The sequence below is a fragment of the Belonocnema kinseyi genome, chromosome 4 (genome assembly GCF_010883055.1).
Source record: "Belonocnema kinseyi isolate 2016_QV_RU_SX_M_011 chromosome 4, B_treatae_v1, whole genome shotgun sequence".
NCBI classification, from domain to species: domain Eukaryota; kingdom Metazoa; phylum Arthropoda; class Insecta; order Hymenoptera; family Cynipidae; genus Belonocnema; species Belonocnema kinseyi.
In genome coordinates, this window is record NC_046660.1 from 63,440,861 (window position 1) to 63,465,727 (window position 24,867).

General features: G+C 24.6%; 2 protein-coding genes across 2 annotated transcripts in view; one reads left to right on the forward strand and one right to left on the reverse strand.

Annotated features, from left to right (window-relative positions):
- Positions 1–1,483: 1,483 nt before the first annotated feature.
- LOC117171403 (muscle-specific protein 20-like) overlaps positions 1,484–24,867 on the forward strand; it is a 313,553-nt gene continuing 290,169 nt past the window's right edge. The window contains exon 1 of the mRNA XM_033358682.1: positions 1,484–1,752. Within this exon, the coding sequence (XP_033214573.1) occupies positions 1,729–1,752 (24 nt within the window). The 5' untranslated portion in view covers positions 1,484–1,728. The remainder of the gene's footprint in view (positions 1,753–24,867) is intronic.
- LOC117171404 (myophilin) lies at positions 16,745–23,759 on the reverse strand. The gene is made up of 5 exons (XM_033358683.1): positions 23,647–23,759; positions 17,570–17,769; positions 17,374–17,494; positions 17,080–17,144; positions 16,745–16,989 (listed from the first exon to the last, which is right to left on the reverse strand). Exons 1-5 carry the CDS (start codon positions 23,650–23,652, stop codon positions 16,872–16,874), a joined length of 510 nt encoding a protein of 169 aa, XP_033214574.1. The 5' UTR covers positions 23,653–23,759; the 3' UTR covers positions 16,745–16,871.

Here is a 24,867-nt window from a genome sequence, read left to right on the forward strand (position 1 = left end):
ACTTGAAATCGTTACAATCTATCAAATCCCGGAAATTCTGCAAATTCCATTAAATCCTTGCATTTTTAGAACCACTGAAAATCTCTGCATTGCTTCAATTCGGAATTCTCAGAAATTCTTGCATTCTCTGAAACCGTGAAAATCTCTAAATTTCTTTAATTATCAGAATTCTTTAAATTCTCAGAATTCTTAAATTCTCTGATTTCCTTAAATTCTCAGAATGCCTTAAATTTTCGGAATTGCTTTGACCCTATGAATTTATTAAGTTCTGTGAATTCCTTAAATTTTCTGAAATCTTTAAATTCTCTACATTCTCTGAAATCCTTGAATATTTGGAATTTCTTGAATTCTTTGAATATCCTGAATTTGTTCAATATTTTTAATTCCTCGTATTCGCTAAATTCTCGAAAATCTCTTAATTCCCAGAAGTCCTTAAATATTCTGGAATCCTGAAATTTCTTGAATTCTCAAAATTCCCTGAATTCCTTAAATACTCTGAATTCTCTAAATTCCTTGAATATATTACTTGAATATCCTGAATTCATTGAATTTTAAACTAATTCTATGATTTCACTAAAATCCTGTAATATCCTGAATTCCCTGAATACCGTGAATATTCTGAATTCGTGCAATTCTTTGACTTCTACAAATCCTCAGAATTTCTTTGAATCTTTTGAATTCTCTGAATCCGAAAAATATCAGTAAAATCTCTGAATTCCCTGAATTTCTTGAATTTCTTCAATTCTTCTGAATTTTTCTGAATTCATTGAATTATTTTCAAGTTATTGGAATTCATGAAGTTTTTAGAGGAAATTGAGGAAATTCCACGATTTCAAGAAACTCACATACCACAGTCCATTTATATGAATGCAGATTTTATCTGGGAATAAGAAGGAATTTAATTGATTTTAATGGATTGAATAAGATTCAAAAGGATTTGAAAGGGTTTAAATGCATTTCAAGTAATTTAAAATAATAGAAAAATTACTAAAAACGGATTATTTCTTAGATATAGCTTTTTTACTTTTTCATGACCCTTTCCAAATTAATCAGTGAACAAATAAAGACATTTTGCTTGAAAAATAAAACCATTCCTCCCAAATCATTATCATTTTTTTTTAAGTAATTAAACTGTACAATTAGAAAATTTGAAACAATTTTTCTGTTTTTTAGTTGTAAAACTGTTTTAGTACTTAAACGATCATTAGCCCCGTTTTTCTATTTTCCTTAACTTTCAGCTCGATATCTCATTTCGTGTGAGAATGTAATGATTAAAAAAAAAAAGATCGGTAAAGTAGAAATCGGATGTCCATGTCCTTAATTCAAAATTTCGCGCCCTTTTCGAATCGGTCGCTGTCGGGACCGATCGGCAGTTGCCGTCAAGACTCGTGACGACGAGTCAAAATGACGCGGGAGCTTGAAAGTTTTGCGAAATCTCCGATTTTCAGCATTGAGACCAAGAGTTATCTCCAGTTACTTGAGAATTTTCCCTCGGACGTGTGTGTGAGTGATCCATATATAGAAGCGCCCCCACATTCACCAACACAAATACAAACCCGACACGGATATATACGCAGCACGGGGCGGGAGCCGGACACTTTTTGTGCTTGACTATCCCGGATAACCTGTTACGATTAGTTTCGGCTCTTTCGAGGATTCGCTTTTCCTTGAATTTTTTATTATTGTTTTATTTTTTGTGCGCGCTCGGCCTACAAATCCAAATTCATCATGCCTGGTCGTCCCCTTTGGCAGGTGAGCTCATTAAATTTAACATTTAACCGTTCTTCAAATAAAACAATTTTTAAAAAAAGTTTGTTTTTAAAATTTTTTAATTTTCTTAATTATTTTGATTGTGAAGTAAGTTCTGTTGTGCACCTATCCACCTTGCTCGTTCAGCCGCGTTTGACAGACCACTGTTGCTCTTTGCTGAGTTTACGTTGCGTTTTACGCTAGTGTAGGGCGGTGTGCAAAGTTGTGCCTCGATGGAAGGCAAGTGAAAATAAGGAGCCGTACATAAATTACATTTTCAATTTGAGGGGGGGGGGGGTCGCACAAAAACTACGATTGGTTGTTCAAGGGGGAGGGGGTCCAATGAAAGTAATGTTACGAACATTTAGTACGTTTTCTCATGATAAATTAAAAAAAATTCTTTATTTATTTAAAAAAAAAACTTACCCCTTTTCTCATTTTTCGCTTAAATGCGAACTAAATTAATAAAACCCAACGAGAAAAATCATCTACTTTTGGTTTAAAAGTCTACTATTATATTTTTCAATCGGAAATCATCTCTTTTGGTTAATAATTATAGTATTTGTTTGAAAATCTTATCGTTTTGTTGAAAATGTAACTATTTTGTTAAAATGTCATCTTCTTTGGTCAGAAATTTGGCTACTTGGTTGAGAGTTAAACTACTTTGTTAAAAATTTTTTTTTGATTGTCGGTTCGTCTCATTGGTTGAAAATTATTTAACTATTTTATTTTTAAGAAATGAATCTTCTGTGTTAAAAAAAATCCCATCTTGGATTCAACTATTTTGTTAAAAATTCGTTTTTTTATTAAGAATTAATTTTTTTTAAACTAACAATGTAAGCTTTCCATTTTTGATTCAAAATGGTATAACATTAATTTATCAGGGTAAAAATGAACTGTTTTGTTAAAAATTTAAATACTTAGGTGAAAATTCAACTTTTTGGTAGACCTTACATTTTTTAATTAAAAAATGATATTTCTGGGTGAAAAATTCCACCTTCTCGCAGAAAATTCATTCTTTGGCATTAAAATTCAACAATTTTGTTGAAAGCTTAACTATTTGTAAAAAAATTCGTCAGTTTTACTTCAAAATTTTAACTTCTTGATGGACAGTTGAACAATCTTTTTAAAAATTCTTATTTTTGTTTAAAATGGAACTATTTGTTTAAAAATTAAATTATTTTTATAAAAATTTAACTTCTTGTTAGAAAAAGGAGCTTTTTGTTTTAAAAGAAAACATTTTTGGATTAAAAACTCCACCGTTTTGTAGATAATTTGTCCTTTCGGCTTTAAAATTCAACAATTTGGTTGAAAATTAATGAATTTTTTTTTATTTGTGTTTTTTGATAGCATATTAATCTTCTTACAGAAAAATTAATCTTTTTTTTGAAAATTGTACTATTTTGTTGAAAACTTATATTTTTGGTTTAAATTTAACTATTTGCTTAACAAATTTAACTAATTTTATGGAAATTTAACATCTTGGTAGAAAATTAGCTTTACTCATTTAAAAAAAACACACATTTTTTATTCAAAATTCAACCGTTTTGTATAGATAAATTGTCCAAAAGGATTTAAAATTCAGCAATTTGGTTGAATTTTATTGCATTTTTTGAAAATTTGTGTTTTTTGGTAGAATATTAATCTTTTTACTGAAAACTTATTATTATTTTGTTGTTGTTGAAAAATTAACTATTTTGTTAAAAGCTCATATTTTTGGTTTAAATTGAACTATTTCCTTAACAAATTTAACTATTTGAATGAAAATTTAACATCTTGGTAGAAAATTAAATTTATTCTTTAAAAAAAACCAAACATTTTTTCTTGAAAATTCAACCGTTTTGTAGATAAATTGTCCTTTCGGCTTCAAAATTCAACAATTTGGTTGAAATTTAATGCATTTTTTGGAACATTTGTGTTTTTGGGTAGAATATGAAATTTGAACTATTTTATGAAAAATACATATTTTTCAAGATTCACCCTTCGGTTTAAAATTTAACTTTCTTTTTGAGTTTCTTTTAATTAATTTTTTTGTCTGAAAATTTTTCTATTCCATTTTTAGTTATAAATTTATCATTTATAAGTTAAGAATTCATCTATTTTGTTGAGAATTGGTCTTTTGGCTAAAAAATTATTCTTGTTTGTTAAAAATTCAATATTATACTTCAACTTGAAATCTCAGGAATTTAAAATATTTCATATTGAATTCAATTTGGTATTTACATTATTTGTATTTGAAAGAATTTATTCCTTCATTGTTACCCTATTTTCGTAAGAATTTTATTATTTTAAAAAATGGAACAATTTTATTTGTCTTAAAAACTCTTTTTTTTAAGATTCATCTTTTTCATTGAAAAATTAAGTATTCCATTTTTAGAAAATTAATCTTTTTGGTTAAAAAATTATTTTTTGGGTTGAACTCTTTTGTTGAAAATTCATTTTTGTTTGTTTCATAAAGATACATTATTTTATTTGAAAAGTCATCACTTGGTTTGAAAATGTAAGTGTTTTGTGAACAATTCTTCTTTTTTAGTAAAAATTTAATATTTAATCATTTTTGGTGGAAAATTCAAATCTTCAATTGAGGATTAATTTTATTTCATTTGATTAAAGTTTAACTACTTTTCAAAAAATGTTACAAATGATGTTTAATTCGAGTTGAAAATTGATCTGTTTTGTGGAGAATTCATCTTTTTGTTGAAATTTTGTTTGATTTTTGTTGTTGTTAACGTAAATATTTGGTTTAAATATTGGCATTTTTTAGTTTAATTTAACAGCTTGAAAATTCTTTCTTATTTAAATTAATTTTTCATACTGAAAATTTTGACCATTACATTTTTTATTAAAAAAAAAGTTTTTTAATTGAAAATTAAAGTATTTTTCAATATCAATCAATTCATTTGTTCATTTATTATTTCGTCGAATTATGATTGTTACATTTAATATCAATAATAATATTACTAGGTCCCACTAATATTATTAGGTATATTTCAAGTAATACTATTACAGTTATTAATAAAGTAACACAACATTTTTTTTAATTTAATGTACCAGGTATACTTATACTACATTATCCACTAGATTGCCCTGATAAGTAGCTGTTTAAAATGAAATCTGTTTAACTTTTGTTTTTTAGTTTTTTTTTTTAATTTCTTTCAAAACTGAAAAAGTAATTTTTCTTGTCTGATGAACGCGTACATTCCCATAAAAAAAATTATTGTGACACAATTTGCATAATTCACTTTAAAAATTGGCACTATATGCTGACTATTTGCCAGGTTCACCGAACTCGATGTTGAGTCAACAGCTCTCGGCAATGTTCAAATTATATAAATAAATTATTGACTCAGGAGATTTTGTAAATCGAGTCAAAGTGATTAAGGGAGTGAACATGCAAAAATTCTCATGAATTTTCACTTGTTACCCCCCCCCCCCCCCCCCCCCCCGGGTTAAACGTTATTTGTAGTTTTTTTATGTTCGATGAGTTTTTCAGATTTTTTAGTTCAAGGCCATGCAAAGGTAAACTCAAAATTTGTTTTCACATTTGTTTCAAGAAAAGAGATATCCAGATAAAAATTTAGAAACCTAAATAAAAAACACTGAGGAACATTTTTCTGGTCTAAATTTTTATAATTACAAACAAGGTTTTTTTCAAAAATATTTGTCTGTTTTTTATCATAATAAAAACTACTTCTTCTCGTGTTGAAAATTAAACATATTTATTCGTAACAAATTTTACTATATTATTGAAAATTATTTTCATTTGTTTTTAATAGAAATGAATTCTTTTAAGTAAAAACTTTAATATTCAAGCTGAAAATTCATCTCTTTGGTTAGAATTTTGTTGAAAGTTAGTCTTTTTTAGTCAAATTCAGCTGTGTTTTATTCAAAATTAAATTTTTTTTAAATTCAACCGCTTGCGTAGAAATTGAACTACTTTGTTGAAAAATAATTTTTCTGATCAAGATTCATCTCCTTGGATAAAGTTTAAATATTTTTTCGAATTAACACATTTTTTTTGGTTGAAAATAATGTTTTTTAATTGAAAATATAAACATTGCATTTTTCTTTAAAAACTGATTTTGTTTAAATTGAAAACTCAACTACTTGGGCAAAAGTTTAATTACTGTAAAACAAATTTAATTTGTTGTTGTTCAAAAATTAATCACTTTAGTTCGAAATTCATCTCTTTTGTAAAAAATTTAAGTATGTATTTTCTTACAATTGTTTGTTTGTTTGAAAATTAATTCTCTTTAAAACTGAAATTTTATCTACTCCAGTTGAAAACTCATTTTTGGTTAAAAAATCTCATTGGTTAAAAGTTAAACTATTTTGTTGAAAATCAGTTTTGTTTTGGTTGAGAATCATTTTTTAAATTAAAAATGTAACTACAATTCCAATTTTGTTTTCAAACTAATCTTTTTTAATTGAAAACTTAAAGATTCATTTTTTTGTTCGAAGATTTCCCTTTGTTCGAAAATTTTGTTTCAAATTGGTCTTTATTTTCAACTGTTTCTTTTTATTATAAATTAAAATATTTTTGGTTGGAATATCAACTATTAAATTTTTGTTTTGAGAATCCATATATTTGGTTGAAAGTTTGACTAATTAGTTGAAATTTTAACTACTTTATTAGAAAATTTTTTTTGCTGAAGATTCAAAACTTTTGTTGGAAATTCATATATTTGGGTGAGACTTTGTTTTTGATTTGTTGTAAACTAATTGTTTTAACCGAAAAATGAACTAGATATTCCATTTTTGGTTTAAAATATCCTTTTTATTTGAAAATTCAACTATTTGTTTGAGTAGAAAAGTCATCTTTCTTAGTTAAAAATAAACTTTGTTTAAAAAAATTGAAGTTTCCGGTTTGAAATTTGAACTGGATTCTAAAAAATTCGTTTTTTTGGCTGAAAAATTTAACTAATTTTGCAAAAATTTCCACTATTTCGTTGAATATTTCCCTGCAAATTTCATCTCTTTTGCTAGAAGATTAATCTTTTTTGGTTGAAAATTTAACTATTTTGTGCGGAAATCATATATTTTTAATTAAATATTCAATTATTTTGATAAGAATTCGTCTTTTTGGTTAAATATTTAACTGTTTTAGGTATAAAATAAAAATATTTTTTGATTTAAATATCAACTACATATATATAACTTTTTTCTTTAAAGATTAATATTTTTGAATGAAAATTTAACTTCTTCATTAAAGGTTGAACTACTTTCTTAAAAATCCATTTCTTTGGTTGAAGTTTCATCCCTTTGGTTAAAAATTCGTTTTTTTGGTAGAAAATTAATCGCTTTGTTTAAGGAATCAACCATTTTTTTCTAAATTCGTCGTAAAATTCATCTGTTCGTTATTGGAAATTCAATTTTTTGTTAGAATATCAACTGTTACATGATTTGCCAACTCATTTTTTTTTTTAAATTTAACCAATTAGTTGAAAGTAGAATTACATTTTACAATTTTTTTCGGTTGAAGATTCAAAATTTATGTTGAAAATTCATATAATTGTGTTTTTATTCTTGATAATTAATTTTTTGTTGCTAAAAATTTAACGATTCTTTTGTCGCTAAAAAATTATTTTTTAGTGAAAAATTCAACTATCTTGTTGTAAATTAATTAATTTTTTTTAGTTACATTTTGATCGTAAAAAATTAGTCTTCTTCGTTGAAAATTTAAATAATTGTTTGAAAATTCGTCTTTTGGTAGGAGATTTATCTTCGTAGGTAGAAAATGCAACTATTTGATTAAAAATTAAATATTTTGATTGTGAATATTAAATAATAAATAATTATAAATTCGAACTTCTAAATAAAATAAAATTCTTCTCTTATTCTTGTCTTATAAATGAAGAAACCAGCATTCTTAAATATATCCGCTTTTACGAAAATTGGGTTAAAACTATTATTAATCGACTCTGACTTTGAACTCAATTTTTCTTGAACTGTTTTCGTGGCACGATCTGAATTTCTAATTTTAATTCTTAGATTTTCTTTAACTTAGATTGAAGCGATTAGTGACACCCAAAAAGATTTTTTTAATCAATCAAATTATTAATTAAACTTACTAAATTGATTATAAAACAAAATTTTCTTGAATCAATAAAATGTTTGGTTGTCTGTAGAATTAAAAAATAAGTTGCGTGGAAGGGGATTAACTGAATGCGCCGCAATTTAATTCTAAAACAACCCATGATATGACGCTTGAGATTTTTTATGAGACTTACTCGTTTCAGTTATTTTCAGAACTGAGTCATCTTTACCCCTTGATATTTTCACGGGTTTTTCGCTCACTTTTCTAATTCTGGATCAGCTCCGAATTATAGTCCATTGATTGTATTATAAGACGATTTTATTAGTCTTATATATTGTTTAAATCTTGAAACCTTAAACAATCTACAAATTTTTTTACAATTTTGTAAATATTTTAAGAGTTTTAAAAATCTTTTTAAATGATCTCCTAAAATAATTTTCCCAACAAAAAATCATTTAAAAATTCTGATAAATTCTTAATGCGTGTAGTTTTTGAGTTGAGGAGAAAATAATTGTTAATACAAAAGAATTTGAATAACTATTTATTTTTTATGTTTATTTATTTTTAAGTTCATAAGAAGGTATAATTTTCCTAAGATTTGTGAGAAATTTTAAAAAGATTTTGGAAGATTTCCGATATGTCAAATAAAAATTTCAGCGAAAAAGTAAATTTTGAATCAAATAAAAGTTGAACATTATTTTTGAATATATTAAAAACTACTAAATATTTAGAAATTTTATGCAATGTTTGGAATCTTAAGAACACTTGCTTATTTTCTTAAAACTTTTTCAAAATTCTTAAAAAGCTTCTTTTTCCGAAATTATTAAAAATAAATATTTTGTTTACAACGTTTTTGAACTCTTCCCAAGAGTTAAACCATTTTTGAATCTTTTTAAAGCTTCTGAAAATTTAAACATCTTTTGAAATATTTCAAGGCTTACCTACAGTTTTTTTAAATCCTTCAAACATTTGAAAATTGTATTAAAAATTTTCCAGATTCTTTTTTGAATATTTTGGAAATCGTATGAAATGCTTAAAAATCTTTGAAAATATTCTCTATAATTTAATTATCAAAAAAACCTTTTTAATTTTTCTAGGAATTTCGAGAAAATTATTTTATCTTAAAAGTTTAAAACATTTTAAAATCATTAAAATCCTTCAAAATTGTATATGATATTGATCACGTCTAAACCTTCTAAATATCTTTTAGAATAATTAGAAATTTTCGTACAAATGAATCAACATGTGAAAAATTGACTTCATATCTTCTAAATTATTTTTTTAAATGTTTGAAAAGATTTAAAAATATTCCCTTTAAATAATTTTCTCAACAAAAAATCATTTGAAAATTTTGACAAATTCTTCATGCGTGTATTTTTTTCATTTGAGGGGAAAATAATTGTTAATACAAAAGAATTTGAATAACTATTTATTTTTTATGTTTATTTGTTTTTATGTTTATAAGAACGTAATTTTCCTGAGAGTTGTGAGAAATTCCAAAAAGATTTTGGAAGATTTTCGATATGTTAAATCAAATTTTCAGCGAAAAAGTAAATTTTTAATCAAATAAAAGTTAAAAATTATTTTTGATTGTATTCAAAACCTCTAAATATTTAAAAATTTTATGAAATGTTTTGAATCTTAAGAACATTTGCTTATTTTCTTAAAACTTTTTCAAAATTCTTAAAAAGCTTCTTTTTCGAAATTATTAAAAATAAATAATTTTATTACAACATTTTGGAACTCTTCCCATCAGTTAAATTACTTTCGAATGTTTTCAAAACTTCTGAAAATTTAAACATCTTTTAAAATATTTCAAGGTATACCATTTTTCTAAATTCTGGAAAATTTTGAAAACTGTATTAAAAATCTTTGCAGATTCTTTTTTGACAATTTTGGAAAAAATCTTTTGCATTCTTTGTCGAAACTTTAGAAAATAATTTGAAATGTTATGAAGTCTTTTTAAATTTTATCTTAAAACTCCTTTTCCAGAATAAAAAATTATTCCAAGAAATCTAAATATCTTTTAAAATATTTCAAAATTTACCTACATTTTTTTTAATCCTGCAAAATTGAAAAATGTATATTAAAAGCTTCCAAATAGTTTTTTTTTATAAATATTCTGATTAAACCAACCGGGCCAAACAGTTTTATAAAAAAATCTAACAAAAAAGATCAAGAATAATTTAATTAAAAATGGGGAATTTTTAAGCCAAAAAGACAAATTGTCAAGAAAATACATGAACTTTGAATCAAATAGTTGAATTTCTATCCAAGTAAATTAATTTTGTACTAAAAAATACAATAGATAAATTTTTATTACAACAATTAATTTGCGACAAAAAAACTAACTTTCTACGAAAAAGTTGAATTTTTGCCCAAATTGTTGAATTTTTTTACTAAATTGTTGAATTTTCCAGCCTTGTTGGCTGAAAAAAATTTCTACTAAAAAGATTAATTTTCTACTAAAAATACGAATTCTTAATTATTCACATCAAATTTTAACCAAATAGTTGACTATTTAAATTAAAATTGAAGAATTTTTTTATCAAAAATGCAAGAGTCAATTTTTTATTACAAAAAATTACTTTTCAATAAAAAAAAGGAATTTTCAACAAAACTTTTGAATTTTCCAGTAAAAAGATAAATTCTTAATAAATAAACATCAACTTTGAACGAACCAGTTAAAATTTTTATAAAGAAGATTAATTATATATAAAAAACACGAATTTTCAACCAATTAAATATATTTTAAATAAAATAGTTGATTTTTAAACTAAATAGCCATTATTAACGAAAAAAGAAATAGTTGAATTTTTATTTCAAGAAATTAATTTTCAGCAAAACGGAAACGAATTTTCTACAAAATGGTTGCATTTTCGTTTAAAAACTTTTAAAATACTTTAAAAAACCTCTAAATATCTTTTAAAATGATTAGAGTTTTTTATAAAATAAAAAAAAAATAAAACAATTGAAATATTTTACAATCTTCTTAGACATTCTCTTAAAATCAAGTTTTTTATATAAAAAACATTTTAAATCCCAGGCCTTTCAAAATCCTTAAAAACCTTCGAAATTTATTTATTTTTTATTTTTTAATCTTGCAGAATAAAATTTTTTTGCTCTGAAGTTTTGAGAAAGACTTTTCAATTTCCTCTTAAAATTCCTTTTTCGACATGAAAAATCGTTTACAGTTCTCCTAGGAATATAAAGATTTTTTTATATTTTCTTGTCCCAACAAAATTCATTAAAAGCTTCTTTTTTCGAACTCTTGAAAAATCAATATTTTGTTTAAAAATATAAAAATCTTTAAAAATATTTCATAGCTTACCTACAATTTGTTTCAAACAAGAAAATTAATTTTCTACCAAAAAATACAAAAGGCAAAAATTGAATTCTTAAATTTTCAAAACACTAAAAAAACAAGAAATTTTCGATCAAAGAAATAATTTTAAAAAAACTAAAATGATGAATTTTCAATTTAAAAAAAAATAAATTTTTAAGAAAGTAGTTCATCTTTTGACAAAATATTTAGATTTTCCAACAGATTGTTAATTTTGAGTGGTGCACATCATAACAGTATTTTTACACATTCGCTACGCAACGTATCTTTCAATGCTTTCAGTGTTTACTTGAACTTATTTCGGTCAGTTTTAGTCAGACACTCTGGAAAATATTTTCACTCGTGCCAAATTTACATGGTCCAAAGAAATGCTCTCGTCATTTGAAAAAATAAATTACTCGCAGAAGCTCATTATTTTTATTAATTCAGTTTTTGCAATTTTTTTACCATAAAAATTAGTATTTAGTTTATTAAAATATGTATAATAATTTTTTTTAGTTTAGACTAAGCCTAACGCAAACAAAAACCTAAAACAATAACGAAATCCAACTATTTTTTGTCGAAAATTCATTCTTTACGTTAGAAAAGTTTATTATTAAATTCTTAGTTATAAATTAAATCATTTGATTGAAAATTTAATTATGTTGTAAAAAATTTGACAATATTGTTAAAAAGTCGTCTTTTTGGTTTAAAAATAAAAAAATAAAATAATAAAATAATAAAGTGCTTGGTTTAACGTTAAGTTAATTTTTTCTTTTGTTGAGGAATCATAATTTTAGTCGAAAACTGAATTACTTTGATAAAGATTCATCATTATAGTTAAAATTTAATTTCTTTAGTTAAAAATTTAACTATTTTGTTAAAAATTCTCTTTTCTTTTTGTCCAGAATTAATTTTCTAACTAAAAAATTAATAACTCCATTTTTACCTGAAAATTTATCTTTTTGAGTTATTTTCTTGAAAATTCTTCTTTGTGTAGAAAATTAATTTGTTTTCGTGGAAAATGCAATTGTTTTTTTGAAAATTAATTTGTTTAAATTGAGGATTTAAATTGATGATTCTTGTACTAATTTCTAAAAAATTAATTTTTTCGGTTTAAAATTCAACTATTTTGTAGAAAATTTGTCTTTTTGGATTGAAAATTCAACAATTTGACAAAAATAAACGGTTTATAGAAAATTCGTATTTTATTAACAATTAATATTTTCAATAAAAAAATGTAACTATTTCATTTTGTGTTGAAAGAAGATTTTTTTTTAGTTTAAAAATTCATTTATTTGTTAAAAAATTACGTATCGTGTTGTGAATGTAATTTTTTCAGAACATTAATCTCCTTGATTGAAAATTCTACTATTTAGTTTAAACTTGCTCTATTTCGTTAAGAATTAATTAAATTTGAAAATATTACTTTACAAACAAAATAATTACAGATTTAGGAGATTTGGAAGTCAAATTAAATTTATTTTCCTGAAGTAAATAATGAAATTCATTTGTTACCTTGCACTTCGAATGGCCGACAATATACAAAAGTAAATTATAATATATTCGCGTTCTATACGTAATAGTGATTAATATTAAAATAATATTTTAAAAAGAAAGCAGTATGGATAAAAATCTTTAAAAAGAGTATTTATATTTGAATTTTTTATCAAATGTTAAGCTTTTATGGTAGCTATAGGGTAGACCAAACAGATTTTATTCTTAGGCCCCCCTCCCACTTTTTGTGTTATTTCGGGAACAAAGATTTTCCCATTTTTTTTTTAAATTGGTGAATTAAACTGTTTTTGGCTTCAGAACACGCAATAACTTTTAATTTTGACCTTCTAAGGCCACTGATATTGTACCCGGGAAATGCCCGATAAAATGTGAAATATCAGTTTCATGTCAAATTCATTCTAAAGAAGGTATATAAATTGTTTTTCAATCTTAATTATTTTTATTCGATAAGTGACAAGTTTTTAAGTAGTTTTTAACTAATTTTTAATTGTTTCAACAATTATTATTTGTTCAAAAATTTTCTTTTCTTATTATTTTTCAGGATAAATAATACAGTTTGTGAATGTCAACAGCAATATATATTGTTTACTATATTTGAAAATTAAAATGATCTTGAGATTTTCTTTTAACAGATTTGACAATTATTTAAATAATTTCAATTTGTTTAAACAATTTTCCCCTGTATATCGTGAAAATTTATTATTTTCTGGAAATAACTACAAAATTTAAAAATGTTGAGGAATATTTTTTTAAGGCTCTTTGTCAATTATTTAAACAATTCTTTCCCCTCGTAAGGTTGTAAGGCTTGAAAAATTACTTCTTTCTGAAATTAATGACGCAGGTAATAAATGTTTAAAGTGTTTTTTCTGCGAAATACATTTTGCAAATTTTTAAAAATTATTGAATTTTAACATGTTAACATTTTTGTCAAATCTACAAATAATTTTTTTTTTCATAAAATGATGTAAAATAATGATACAGTTAAGGAAAAGAGAAAGGAGAGCAATAGTTAATAAATCTTTTTAAATATTTAGAAAATCTTTCATTCTCGCTGATAAAATTCGAAATATTAAAATTAGATGTAATAATATATTTTGAGAAATTCATTAAAGCTTCCGTAGTGAAACATGACAAAACTGTCGGGACAGACTGTACTTGTTTTTCTTTTCACATTCATGGAATGGCTTCTCTGATCCTCTCTACATTCTTCCCGCCTTTCAGCATAAAAAGATAATTTAATGAGAAATTAATTGAAATGAAAGATTAGATAGTCTGGAATTTGTCAAAATTGACTCAAATTCTAATTATTAAAAAAAATTCCAAAAATCAGATTTATATTTGAAATATTCAATTGTCATTTTTTGCAAAATGTCCCCTGAATTTTTTCAGAATAAAAAAAAAAGAAATTGGTGTTCTTTTAAACTCATTTTGCAAAAAATGGGTTATTTTATTTCAATTTCCGTTTTCAATGGATTATTTCACTTTGAAATATATCCGTTGTTTTATTTTTGATAAAATAGACGAACCGCAAATTTGTCACACAATTTAGAAGAAGATATTTAGGGGTCTATATAGCCCAATTCTACAGAAAGTGCTTTTTTTAATTAATGCAAAAAATTAATTAATTAATTATAGCAAAATAAGCAATATTTTTTTAAAAATCTGGGTGATGCAATTCATTAAAAATAAAACAATGGGTGTCTCCAAAATGGATAGACAAGAAATTAACAAATAAGATTTTTATAAATGAAAATCTTTTATTTCAAATTACACAACAAGCAATTAAGATTAACGTAATAATTTTTTATCAGAAAAAGGAAGGAACAAGTTTTGAATATTTAAGAGTGTCCACATCCAAAGAGAATTTAAATTTTAAAAGCAAGTCAAGATTGAAAAGAAAACCACGTAACGCCTTTGAATTTGAATACTTTGAGCACTTTTGTTTAAATTATCTTAATTATGCACACAGATAAAAGGGAATGCAAAATTTAAAAAATTTATTGTGCAAATCTCTCCACATTATGAATAATGGAGATGAAGATTAAAAGGAGAGAAATGTAAAAGTTGAAAAGGAAATTTCGAGACACAATATTTCTTTATAAAAATGTATCAATATTCACTTATATTTGCAATAGTCTGTGAAAATAAGTAAATCATACAATAAAACTGAAAGTTGAAATTTTTTTTCATATGCTATTCTGTTTATAAAAAATGTTGATTTACTTCAATCTTATGCATACTAAATATAAATCAGTCAAAATGTGACTGATTTTCAATCAGCAGAAGTGACTTATTTTTAGTCAATAGAAGTAACTGATTTTCAAACAATAGAAGTGACTGATTTACAGTCAATAGGATTGACTAATTTTCAGTCAATAGAAGTGACTAATTCTCAAGCAATAGAAGTGATTGATTTTCAGTCAATATAAGTGACTGATTTTGCAGTCATAGCCGGATTTTTTTGGTGCACGTAGACACAAAATTGAAATCTGTACTATTCTATTTTTGGTTGAAAATTTATCTTTTGAAACTCAACTATTTGGTTTTTGGACTCAGCTTTTGTTGAAAATGTATTTTTTTATTACTGAAGGCCACTGTTTTTTTTTATTTAAAATTACAATATTTCTTGTTTAAATATTAATGGTTTTTGAATCAAAAACTAGAATTTTTGTTTGAAATATTAAATGTTTTTTATTAAAAATTGAAATCTTTTTCGGTTCAAATATTAGCTATTAAACTTGTCTGTTGGCTTCATTGAAAATTCAATTATTTGGTTGAAAATTTATGTATTTTGCTTAAAATTCGTCCTTTTTAGAAGAAAATTATTTTTCTTGGCGCAAAATTAATTTGTTGTTGAAAATTCAACTGAGTAATTGCAATTTGAACTGCTTTTTTAAAAATTCATTCTTTTTCGGTAAGTTTCATCATTGTAGTTTAAAATACACTTTTTTGTTCAAAAATCAATTTATTTAAGTGGAAATTTAAGTTTTCCATTTTCTGTTGCAAAATAATATTTTTCAACTCTTTGTGTGTGTTAAATTCAACTGTTTAAAAAACTTTTAATTGCGATTTTTCATAAATATTAAATTGAAATCTTTTTTGGTTCAAAAATTAGGTATTACATTTTTTGGTCGAGAATTCCACTTTTTTCATTAAACATTCACTACTTGTTTACCCGTTGAATTTCTTTTTTAGTAGAAGATTGATTATGTTAGTTAAAGATTCATCTCTTTGGTAGACAATTCAATTATTTTGTTGAAAACCCGTTCTTTTTTTCGTTAAAAATTAATTAATAATTAAAATATTTGTCGTCTTTAGTAGAAAATTATTCTTCTTGTCGCAAAATTAATTTCTTGTTGAAAATTTTACTATCCAATGAAAAATTAAGCTGCTTTAATAATAATGTATTATTTTTGGTTCAAGATTCATCATTTCAGTTGAAAATGTATCGTTAGTTGAAAATTGATCTTTTTTATTTGAAACTTTAATTATTTTTTTTGCAGAATTCGTTTTTTTTTGCTGGTTTAAAATTAACCTTTTGTTGTTGAAAATTCAACCTTGTGGTTGAAGACTAAATTATTTTGTTCAAAATTATTTTTTTTAATTAATAATGTACACCATTTTTTATAGTTAACTGATATTTTTTAGATGTAAATTCAAGAAAATTGGATTATTTAAAATTACTGATCAGTAAGTTTTACTGATTACAATTTGGGGTGGACATAACATTAATTCTTCACATTCAATGGAAAAAAAATAAATAAAGAAAAGTCCGTAATTTTTTCAAAAAATTACTTTATTTTCGCACAATGAGCGCATATATAAAAAGAATATATATGCTATACATAAATATTTCTGTTAAAAGAAATTATTATTCAATTAATTAAGCAAACTAAACCATACATAATAATTTAACAAAACTTCCACTAAACTTTTAAACTTTTTTTATAAAATATTAAATTAGTCGAACTTTATTCTGTGAGGAGGAAATGCTATGCAGTAACTATAGTAAAATTATAAAATTATCAAGCTTTCCCCATTGTAGGAAAAATTCAGTTATTAAACAAACTTTGTAGTCCAAAACAGATTTCTTTACATAAATAAATATATAATTGACGTATAAAATAAATATTATTTAAATATTTTCTATTTGACTTCATTTTCGGACAGAAAATCTTGATACCAGAAAGTTCAGAAATTAATGTTTCGATGTTTATATAAAAATTCTTTTGATCTTTGAATTTTTTACATGTGTCGAGTATTCCCGAAACCACCATGTCCAGATTGACTTGCTCCTTTGTTGAATCCCATCTGCAAATTCAACTGACCTTCACTAGCACGAAGTTGATCTTCAGTGAATGACCTAAAAATAATAATAATATTAATAATAATTCTCATTTTCAGATCAAATATAAAAATATTTCATAATTCAGATATAAAAATAAAATCGAACCTCTTGTTCTCCTCTGCCATTTTGGGCCCGAGTCTTGGTCCAGTGTACTCAGGATGCTTCTGCGTCTGTTAAAACAGCATTCAAATTAAAATTCATAAATAAATTAAAACTTATTTTCAGAAAGATTAATATTCGAAATATGGTCAGGAGTAGGTTGGAGCCGAAGTATGGTCAGGAGTAGGTCGAACTCGAACTATGGTCAGGAGTAGATCGGACAAGAACTATGGTCAGGAGTTGATTGCATATTTAGAAAATTGGTGATTATGTTTGTTAATGTTCGGGAAAAATACTTACGAGCCTCCCAAGGGCGTAAAGGCAGAGAGTGACTTGAGGGATGTTTCGCCTTTCGAAAAGATCGGCTGTTTGGAAAATCTCCTCCTGTGGTACTCCATAGTTTTTAATAGCCGCTTGGAATCTGTAATTTAAATTAATTAATTATTTTTATTCAAATTTTGTTTGAATCCTTATTTTATAAATAAAAAAATCTAACCGTTGAACGTTCTCCATGAGTTGAAAGTTTGTGCCCTTAGTTTGAATTTTCTTAACTGATCCCGGGACTATTTTGTTAATAAGTTGACAAAGAATAACTCCATCCTTAAGGATGTCTTCATAGTTTCCAGGTGGCAATTTTTCGCCAAGTACATCCTGGATCCAGGTCAAAACCTCAGCTTCTTGTTCCTTGTTACGAGCCTAAAAATTTAATTTAATTATTAACTTTTTATATAAATTTTTATGCTGTGCATATAAAAAAGTTAGAGAAAATATTCTCGAATCAATATTTAGTGATAATAATTTTTTGACTGAAAATTAAAGCAATTTCCCATCATTTATTTTCGCATTTGTAATGTCCATATTGACAAAAAGTTTTAGCAGTTTTTTTTAAGAAGTATCTAATAAATCGCACGCTTTGACGCGATTCATGTTAAACGCGTGAAACCTCGACAGTTTAAAAATGTCCAGTTCAAAAATAGAGTTGCGATCAGGGATTGGGCTTCCGTTGTAAACAACTGTCAAAAATAAATTTATATTTTTAAATATTGAGCTTTTACCAATTACTTCGATAAAACATTTTAAATTTATGTCTTATTTTCTTGACAAATATTTAAAAAATTTCTTTTTTCCATTTTTTAAAAGCAAAAGTTGTAAAATTGAATATTGTTTTGGACGAATACAAAATTTTGCAAAATTACATTTCCGATAATGGGTAATTTTCGAAAAAGAATAGATTTAAAAAAGAAAGTTCTCAAAATTAGAAAACTGTCGGAAATTCAAAATTCCCGAAGTGAAATTAACAATATTATAAAATATCTGGCACTGTAAAATTACTAATACAAGGAAATTCCTGAATCTGAACACAAGAAAAATTATTGAATAATAAAATAATAAATAAGATACTTTTATATGATAAATATATTTTTCATTTTATTTATTATTTTATTGTTAATTTATTATTAAAACAATTTTCTAATTATTTGAATTGTAAAATTTTATGATTGGGAAATTGTTGTGTGCAATTTTATAGTGTTGGATATTTTATAATGTCGATTATTATTTATTTCGGGAATTATCTTTTGTCGGGAAATTTCAAATTACAGGCCATCCCAATTTTTTATTTTTAAATTGTTGAAAATTTTGGGACAACTGAAAAATCTAGAAAAAGAAAGTATTGGAAATAGAATATCCAAAAATTATAATATTGAAAAAATGTAAAAATCCTGAATTAGAAAATTCCCGAAAAATAAAATTGCACACAGGTTATATTATTATCGAATTTAAAAATAATGAATTTAGCGACAAAAATTAATCCCGAAACTAAGAAACTACAAAATGGGTTTTCAATAAAGTTTATTTTAAAAAGTATTGTTTAAATTTGAAACAATAATAATAGAAAAAATTTGTCATGCAAGTTTTTTTTGTGTATAGTAGTTTTTTTTGAAAATTATTGCTCTTGTAAGAAAAATTTTATCCTTGTATTTTGATTTGCATTAAGAACTTATTTTTGTAATTATTGTTATTTCAAATTCAAATAAGATTTTTTTAAATACATTGCGCATACAAACAAATTTTTTGCTTTCAAAATATTTCCTTTTTTTTAATGAAAATATTTTGTAATTTCTATTCCTGGTTTTAGTCCATTTTTGTCCTAGTTTTGGCTTTTTTAGGATTGAAATACACCAGAAAATTGTAAATACCGAATTACAACTACAAGTTATAAAAATTAGTTCAGTAAATATCAAAATCGGAATTTCAAATTCACTCTATTTTCAATTTTTGTTTCTTGGCTTTCTAGGGGTTATATCTGAGAAAATGATGAATAAAAATAAAAATAATAAAAATTGGAAAGACTTTTTTGATACACACGAATGTAAAAAGTTTTATTTTAGATAATTAAAAAACTTGTAAGCAAGAAATTTTTTATGAAGTACAAAAAAATTATTTTCGAATCTGAACACGTACATTGGCCTCATTTTTATCATTTTTATTTACGAAATTTTCAACAAGAAAAAATCAAAATTGGATATGATTTAGAGGTCTCCTATTTGAGTTTTGTATTTTGTATTAATTTTGTTGTTGTTTTTATTTTATCAATTACTTGAAAATGAATGTAGCAAAACTGTATAATATAGAATTATCCATTTTTATATTAATGTTATTGTGAATTATTTAATAAACAAATTAAACACATTTTTAAGGAGAAAATAATTTGTTTTGACTTGTTTTACATTTATTTATAAAAATTTGACATATGGTATGCCAATTACTAAATACAATGAGTAATTTACAAAAATTACATTTAGAAAAATCTGACGCAGGTAAGAAAATATTATTTTAATTAAAAATTAGTTCCAATATTGTCATAAGATTATTTACAACGATCCATACATTTATAAGATATTTATAAAATAAAAGCTAACAAAAAATCAATAAAAAAGAGGCACTCAAGATCATAGCCAAATTTGGATATTTTTTCGGAAAAATTTGTTGACCAAAACATCAAAATTTAGACTACTGTGTTTATATTGAAAAATAATATTTTAAAAAATTAATTTATATCTATAGATTTCAAACTAATTGTACTTTTTAAATATTTTTTAATTCCAGAACTGTTTTTTTTACCCACCCAAAAACTTTTGAATTATACAAGATTTCTTATTTAATTTCTTTGCAAATTGATTCATAAGTTTTGGATGAAGACATCCAGAATTAAATGATCGTTGACAGCGCTAATTTTGCATGGATTAAAATTTGCTAATAATTTGACGTTATTATCGTCTTATGCCAGGGTCTGAGTGACGCAAGTTGAATCTGGCATCGTCCTGTCGACGATAAATTATTATTTATAGCAGAAATAACCAAAACGTTTAGCGCGAAGCGATTTCTATATTCAACGCTATATTCTCTTCGGACATTACACGCTTCACGGATACTCACACACAAACAACCTCACTTAGTCCCAGGATATTTCGGGAAATGAAACATTTATTTCATGCAGCTGCCAATACTCAACAGAGATCCTTGCGCAACTTACATTCACGGCTTTACCCCAAAGTCAATTTAATTTTTCAAAAAAGTCTCACTAATCGACCCACAAAAAACTTTAACTCAATTCCTGACCATTGTTCTTCAAATATTGCTAAAGGGGAATTTTTTTATAGTGGATAATGCAACCTACAGTGGATAATTGTTAATTAAGGACATAAATAAAAGAAAAGTAATTAATTTTAGTTTTAATTAATTTTTTAAAAATTAAATTTATACTGAAAAAATTAATTTTAAAATTGTAATAATTTATTTTCCATCTAGTCAGAAATGACGTTAAGTGTTCATTGTTATTTTAAGAGTTAACTTGATTGATAGTGTTAATTTCTATTTTCACGGATTGTGGAATGATATCTACACTGATTGATCTAACTGTATCTCTGATGATAAGACATTCCTTTTAATTTAATTCATTAGCAGGAATAATGGCTTAGCAATTAATAAAGTTAGATTCATTATTTATTTTTATTTACTTATTTTCGTTTGGTGCCACAAGATAATGAATACATTTTGTTAAAAAAACTGACTGGTTTGCATGAATTTAACTTTTAGTGGCTATTTTCAGTTTGTTCTATTGAATTTCTTGGAATTTTTTAATTCAAAATTTTGAAATGAGAATTTTAATTCGAAATTTTTATTTCTCAAAGGGAAAATTTGAATTGTAAATGATTTTTTAATAATAAAGGCAACAATTCCGGCAGCTAACAAATTGCGGGTATAAACAATAAGATTTTTCGCGAAAGTTTTAATTATTTAGGTTTTGTTTAAAAATAATCATTATAAGTTTTGATTTCAACATATTTCGAAAAATAATCTAGTAGCTTCAAAAACAAATTTTCTAATTTTGGAGGGTTTTAACAAAATTAAAAAAAAAATCATTGAAATATTTCAAAAGATATTCAAGAAAATACAATTTTTTTCTTGAGATACATGGGAGACTTTTAAATGACTTCTCATTTTTAAAAATGAATATTAAGCTTAATATTTTAGAAAAAATGCCTTAAAGGTTTAAAGAGAATAAATTTTTTCTAAGACTCCTGGGAAAATGTCAAATCATTTTTTACTTTGAAAAATTAATTTTTAAAGAAAATCTAAAAAATATTTTTAAAAATGTCAAAAGATTTCTAAAAATTTCAACAAAAAATCTACGATATTTTAAGGCCATTTTTTAATTTTGATAGATTTAGACAAGGTTTTAGGAAAAATTCAGATAATTAAAAAAAAATATTTAGAATATTTGAAAAAATATCAAAATTAATTTTAAACTTAAAAAGATTTAAAAAAATTTAAAACAATGCAGATTGTTTAAGATTTCGAAATAAAATTCTGAAGCTTTTTTATGATTTTGAAAGTTTTCAAACAAAATAAAAAAAATCTTAAGATTTAGGAGAAAATATCGAATGATTTTTTATTTTAGAAAATTAATTTAAAAAGAATATTTAAAATGTTGACAAAATTGTCAAAAACAATTTGGAAGTGATAGAAGTATTCTAAAACTTTGAAAGATTTCCAAAAAATTATCATAATCATTAAAATTCGTTGAAAATTCTTATTTTTTGTTTTTTAAAAAAAAATTAATCTTCTAGGTAAGAATTTCATCAATTTAGTTGAAAATTAAACTATTTTGTAAAAAATGATTTTTTTAAAATCATGTTTTCGGTTAGAAAAAATAGTTTTTTAGAAAATTCGTCTATTTTGAAAAACATTAAATCTTGTTTGGTTAAAAATGTAACTGGTTCAAAATTAATCTTTTTTGGTTGATGATTTAACTATTTTGTTAAACATTTATTTATTACGGATGAATTCCACAGTTTTAGACATTCATATTTCCGGTTTAAAAACTGAACTGTTTTCTAGAAAGTTAAAAAATGTTTAAAAATGTTTTTTTAATTAAAATTAAAATAATTTTTGGTTTACATATTAATTATGCATTACATATTTTATTGAGAATTTACCCTTTTCGGTGAACAATTCAGTTATTTGGTTTAAAATTAACTTTTTTGTTAAAATTTTGATTTGACATATTCAAAATCTTCAAAAATATTTTTAAATTGTCTCAGGAATATTAGGAAAATTAGATTTATATAACCTTAAAAATAAATGAACCTAAAATTTAAATAGCATAAAATAAATATTGTTTTAATTTGAGGATAAAAGGGCAATGCTTTTTTACAAAATATGTTCAAAATTTTAAACAATTTAAATTTCGAAAGGTTTTTGGTAAACGCTGATAAATTGGGGATAAATTGCATCGGGAGAAATTGCACTTTGTTGAAGAATTTGTCCTATCAATAGACGATCAGTCGAAATTATGAAAATGGGTTTAAAAAAAAATTTATTTTCAAAGCAGAAATAGGCCTAACGATCTGCTAATTTTCTCCCTCGTTTATTTGAATGAACTCAAAATAGCTTGAGAAATCTGTTTATAAAATATAAAGGAAAGAAGTGTGTAATATTGATGTTGAAAAACTTTTATTTCCAAAACAAATTTTTATTTTGGTCTCTATTCAAATTTTTTATTTTGGATCAGCCATTAGTGAAACGGAAATGAGCCTGATGTCATTCCGAGACTTCCGGAATGGGGGTGAGATTCAAAGATAGACAGAAATAGAATTTCTTCAGATTGTTAGTAATTTTTAGCAATTTTCATGTAATAAGTTTTTTATATTGTTATATCTAATCTTATTTTTAAAATAATATTTAAAGTTTCGAAAGACTGAATTTGTTTACGTTCAGATATAAATAAGTCATAATGTTACTGCGATTTCGAAACCGACCTCGCGAGCAATATTTTAAACTTACGAGTCACTTTTTGCTCAACTTAAACACAAAATTATAATTTGCGAATATTTTCCAAAACCTTTGAAATAGTATTTAAAAAAAAGTTGGAAAAATTAAAAAAGTCACAGATGTAAACAAACGTTGCACATTCACAAATTACGATTCAATCGCAAAAGCGTCCACTGTGATAATTGTGATTGACTTTTCGCGCGCGAAATTCAAAATTTTGAAATGATCAGAACGTACCGGCATTTTTGTGGTGGTGGTGTAGTGTGTGGTAAAATTGAAATGAGAGAGACTTTTTGTGCGATCTTGTCGAGTCGTGGAGTAACTAAGACCAACGCTGGGAGTCGCGGCGCTATATGGTACCATCCCCTCCACGCAACATTTCTAATGATCTTCAGGGGCCAAAATTTTTGGCAGGCTTCCCATTGGGTATTCCCACACCCCCGCACTCTTCCAGACACAAACACCGACACCCCGGTCGACATGAACGACATGCTATAATTATTACAAAGTACTTGACACACCGCGTGAATTTTCGGAGAGGAAGTTTTTCAAGGGAAAGAAGTATGAGGCCAATGTTGATAAGGAATCCTGGAAACGAGTGTAATCATATTTTCATAATCGTTTTCAAAACAGTTGCATCACTAGTGTCGTGTGTACAATATTATTTATGCTGAAAAAAAACTAGATAATAATATAAGTAAATAAAATTAAAAAAATTACAAGAAAAAATTAGAAATTATTACAAAAAATAAAATAAACAATTGTTGTTACTTTAAGGGGCGACTCAAAAATTCGGATCAATAAAATTCTTGACACTGGGAAATATCCTGAAAAGGAAATATTCAAAATACAAAATTGCCGAATTTATTAAATATCCAACACTGTAAAACTACCGAAACTAGAAAATTCCCAAATGTAGACGGGATGACTTAAAAATTCCAAAAAATAAAATTCCTGAAGCTGTGAAATTTCCGAAGAATAAAATTCAAAACGAATAAAATTTCTAAATAATGAAATTCTCGCAAAATAAAATTTTCAAACAGTTCATGTCATATTACCGGATTTGAAAATTTTCAAATAATATAAAATTCCTGACATACAGTTGCCGAATTATAAAATATCCGAACCAGAAAATTTAATTAATTAAATAATAATTTTTTTTAAATAGAATGTATTTATTAAAAATACAATAATAAAATATTTTCTACCGAAGAATTTTATTTTAAAGTGAATTTTTTTTTCAAATTATTTTTGGAATTTAAAATATCAATAATTCTATAAAAATTGTACAAAAAATAAACGCAAAAATACGTGCTCCTTCGATAAAAAAAATCTAAATTTTCTCCGAACCTAATAACATTTTTCAAATAACTTTGCATTATCAATAATTCGATTTTTGAAAACGTTTTTTTTTTAAATACTATTCACAATTTCAAGCAAAATTTTTGTTCCAGAAAT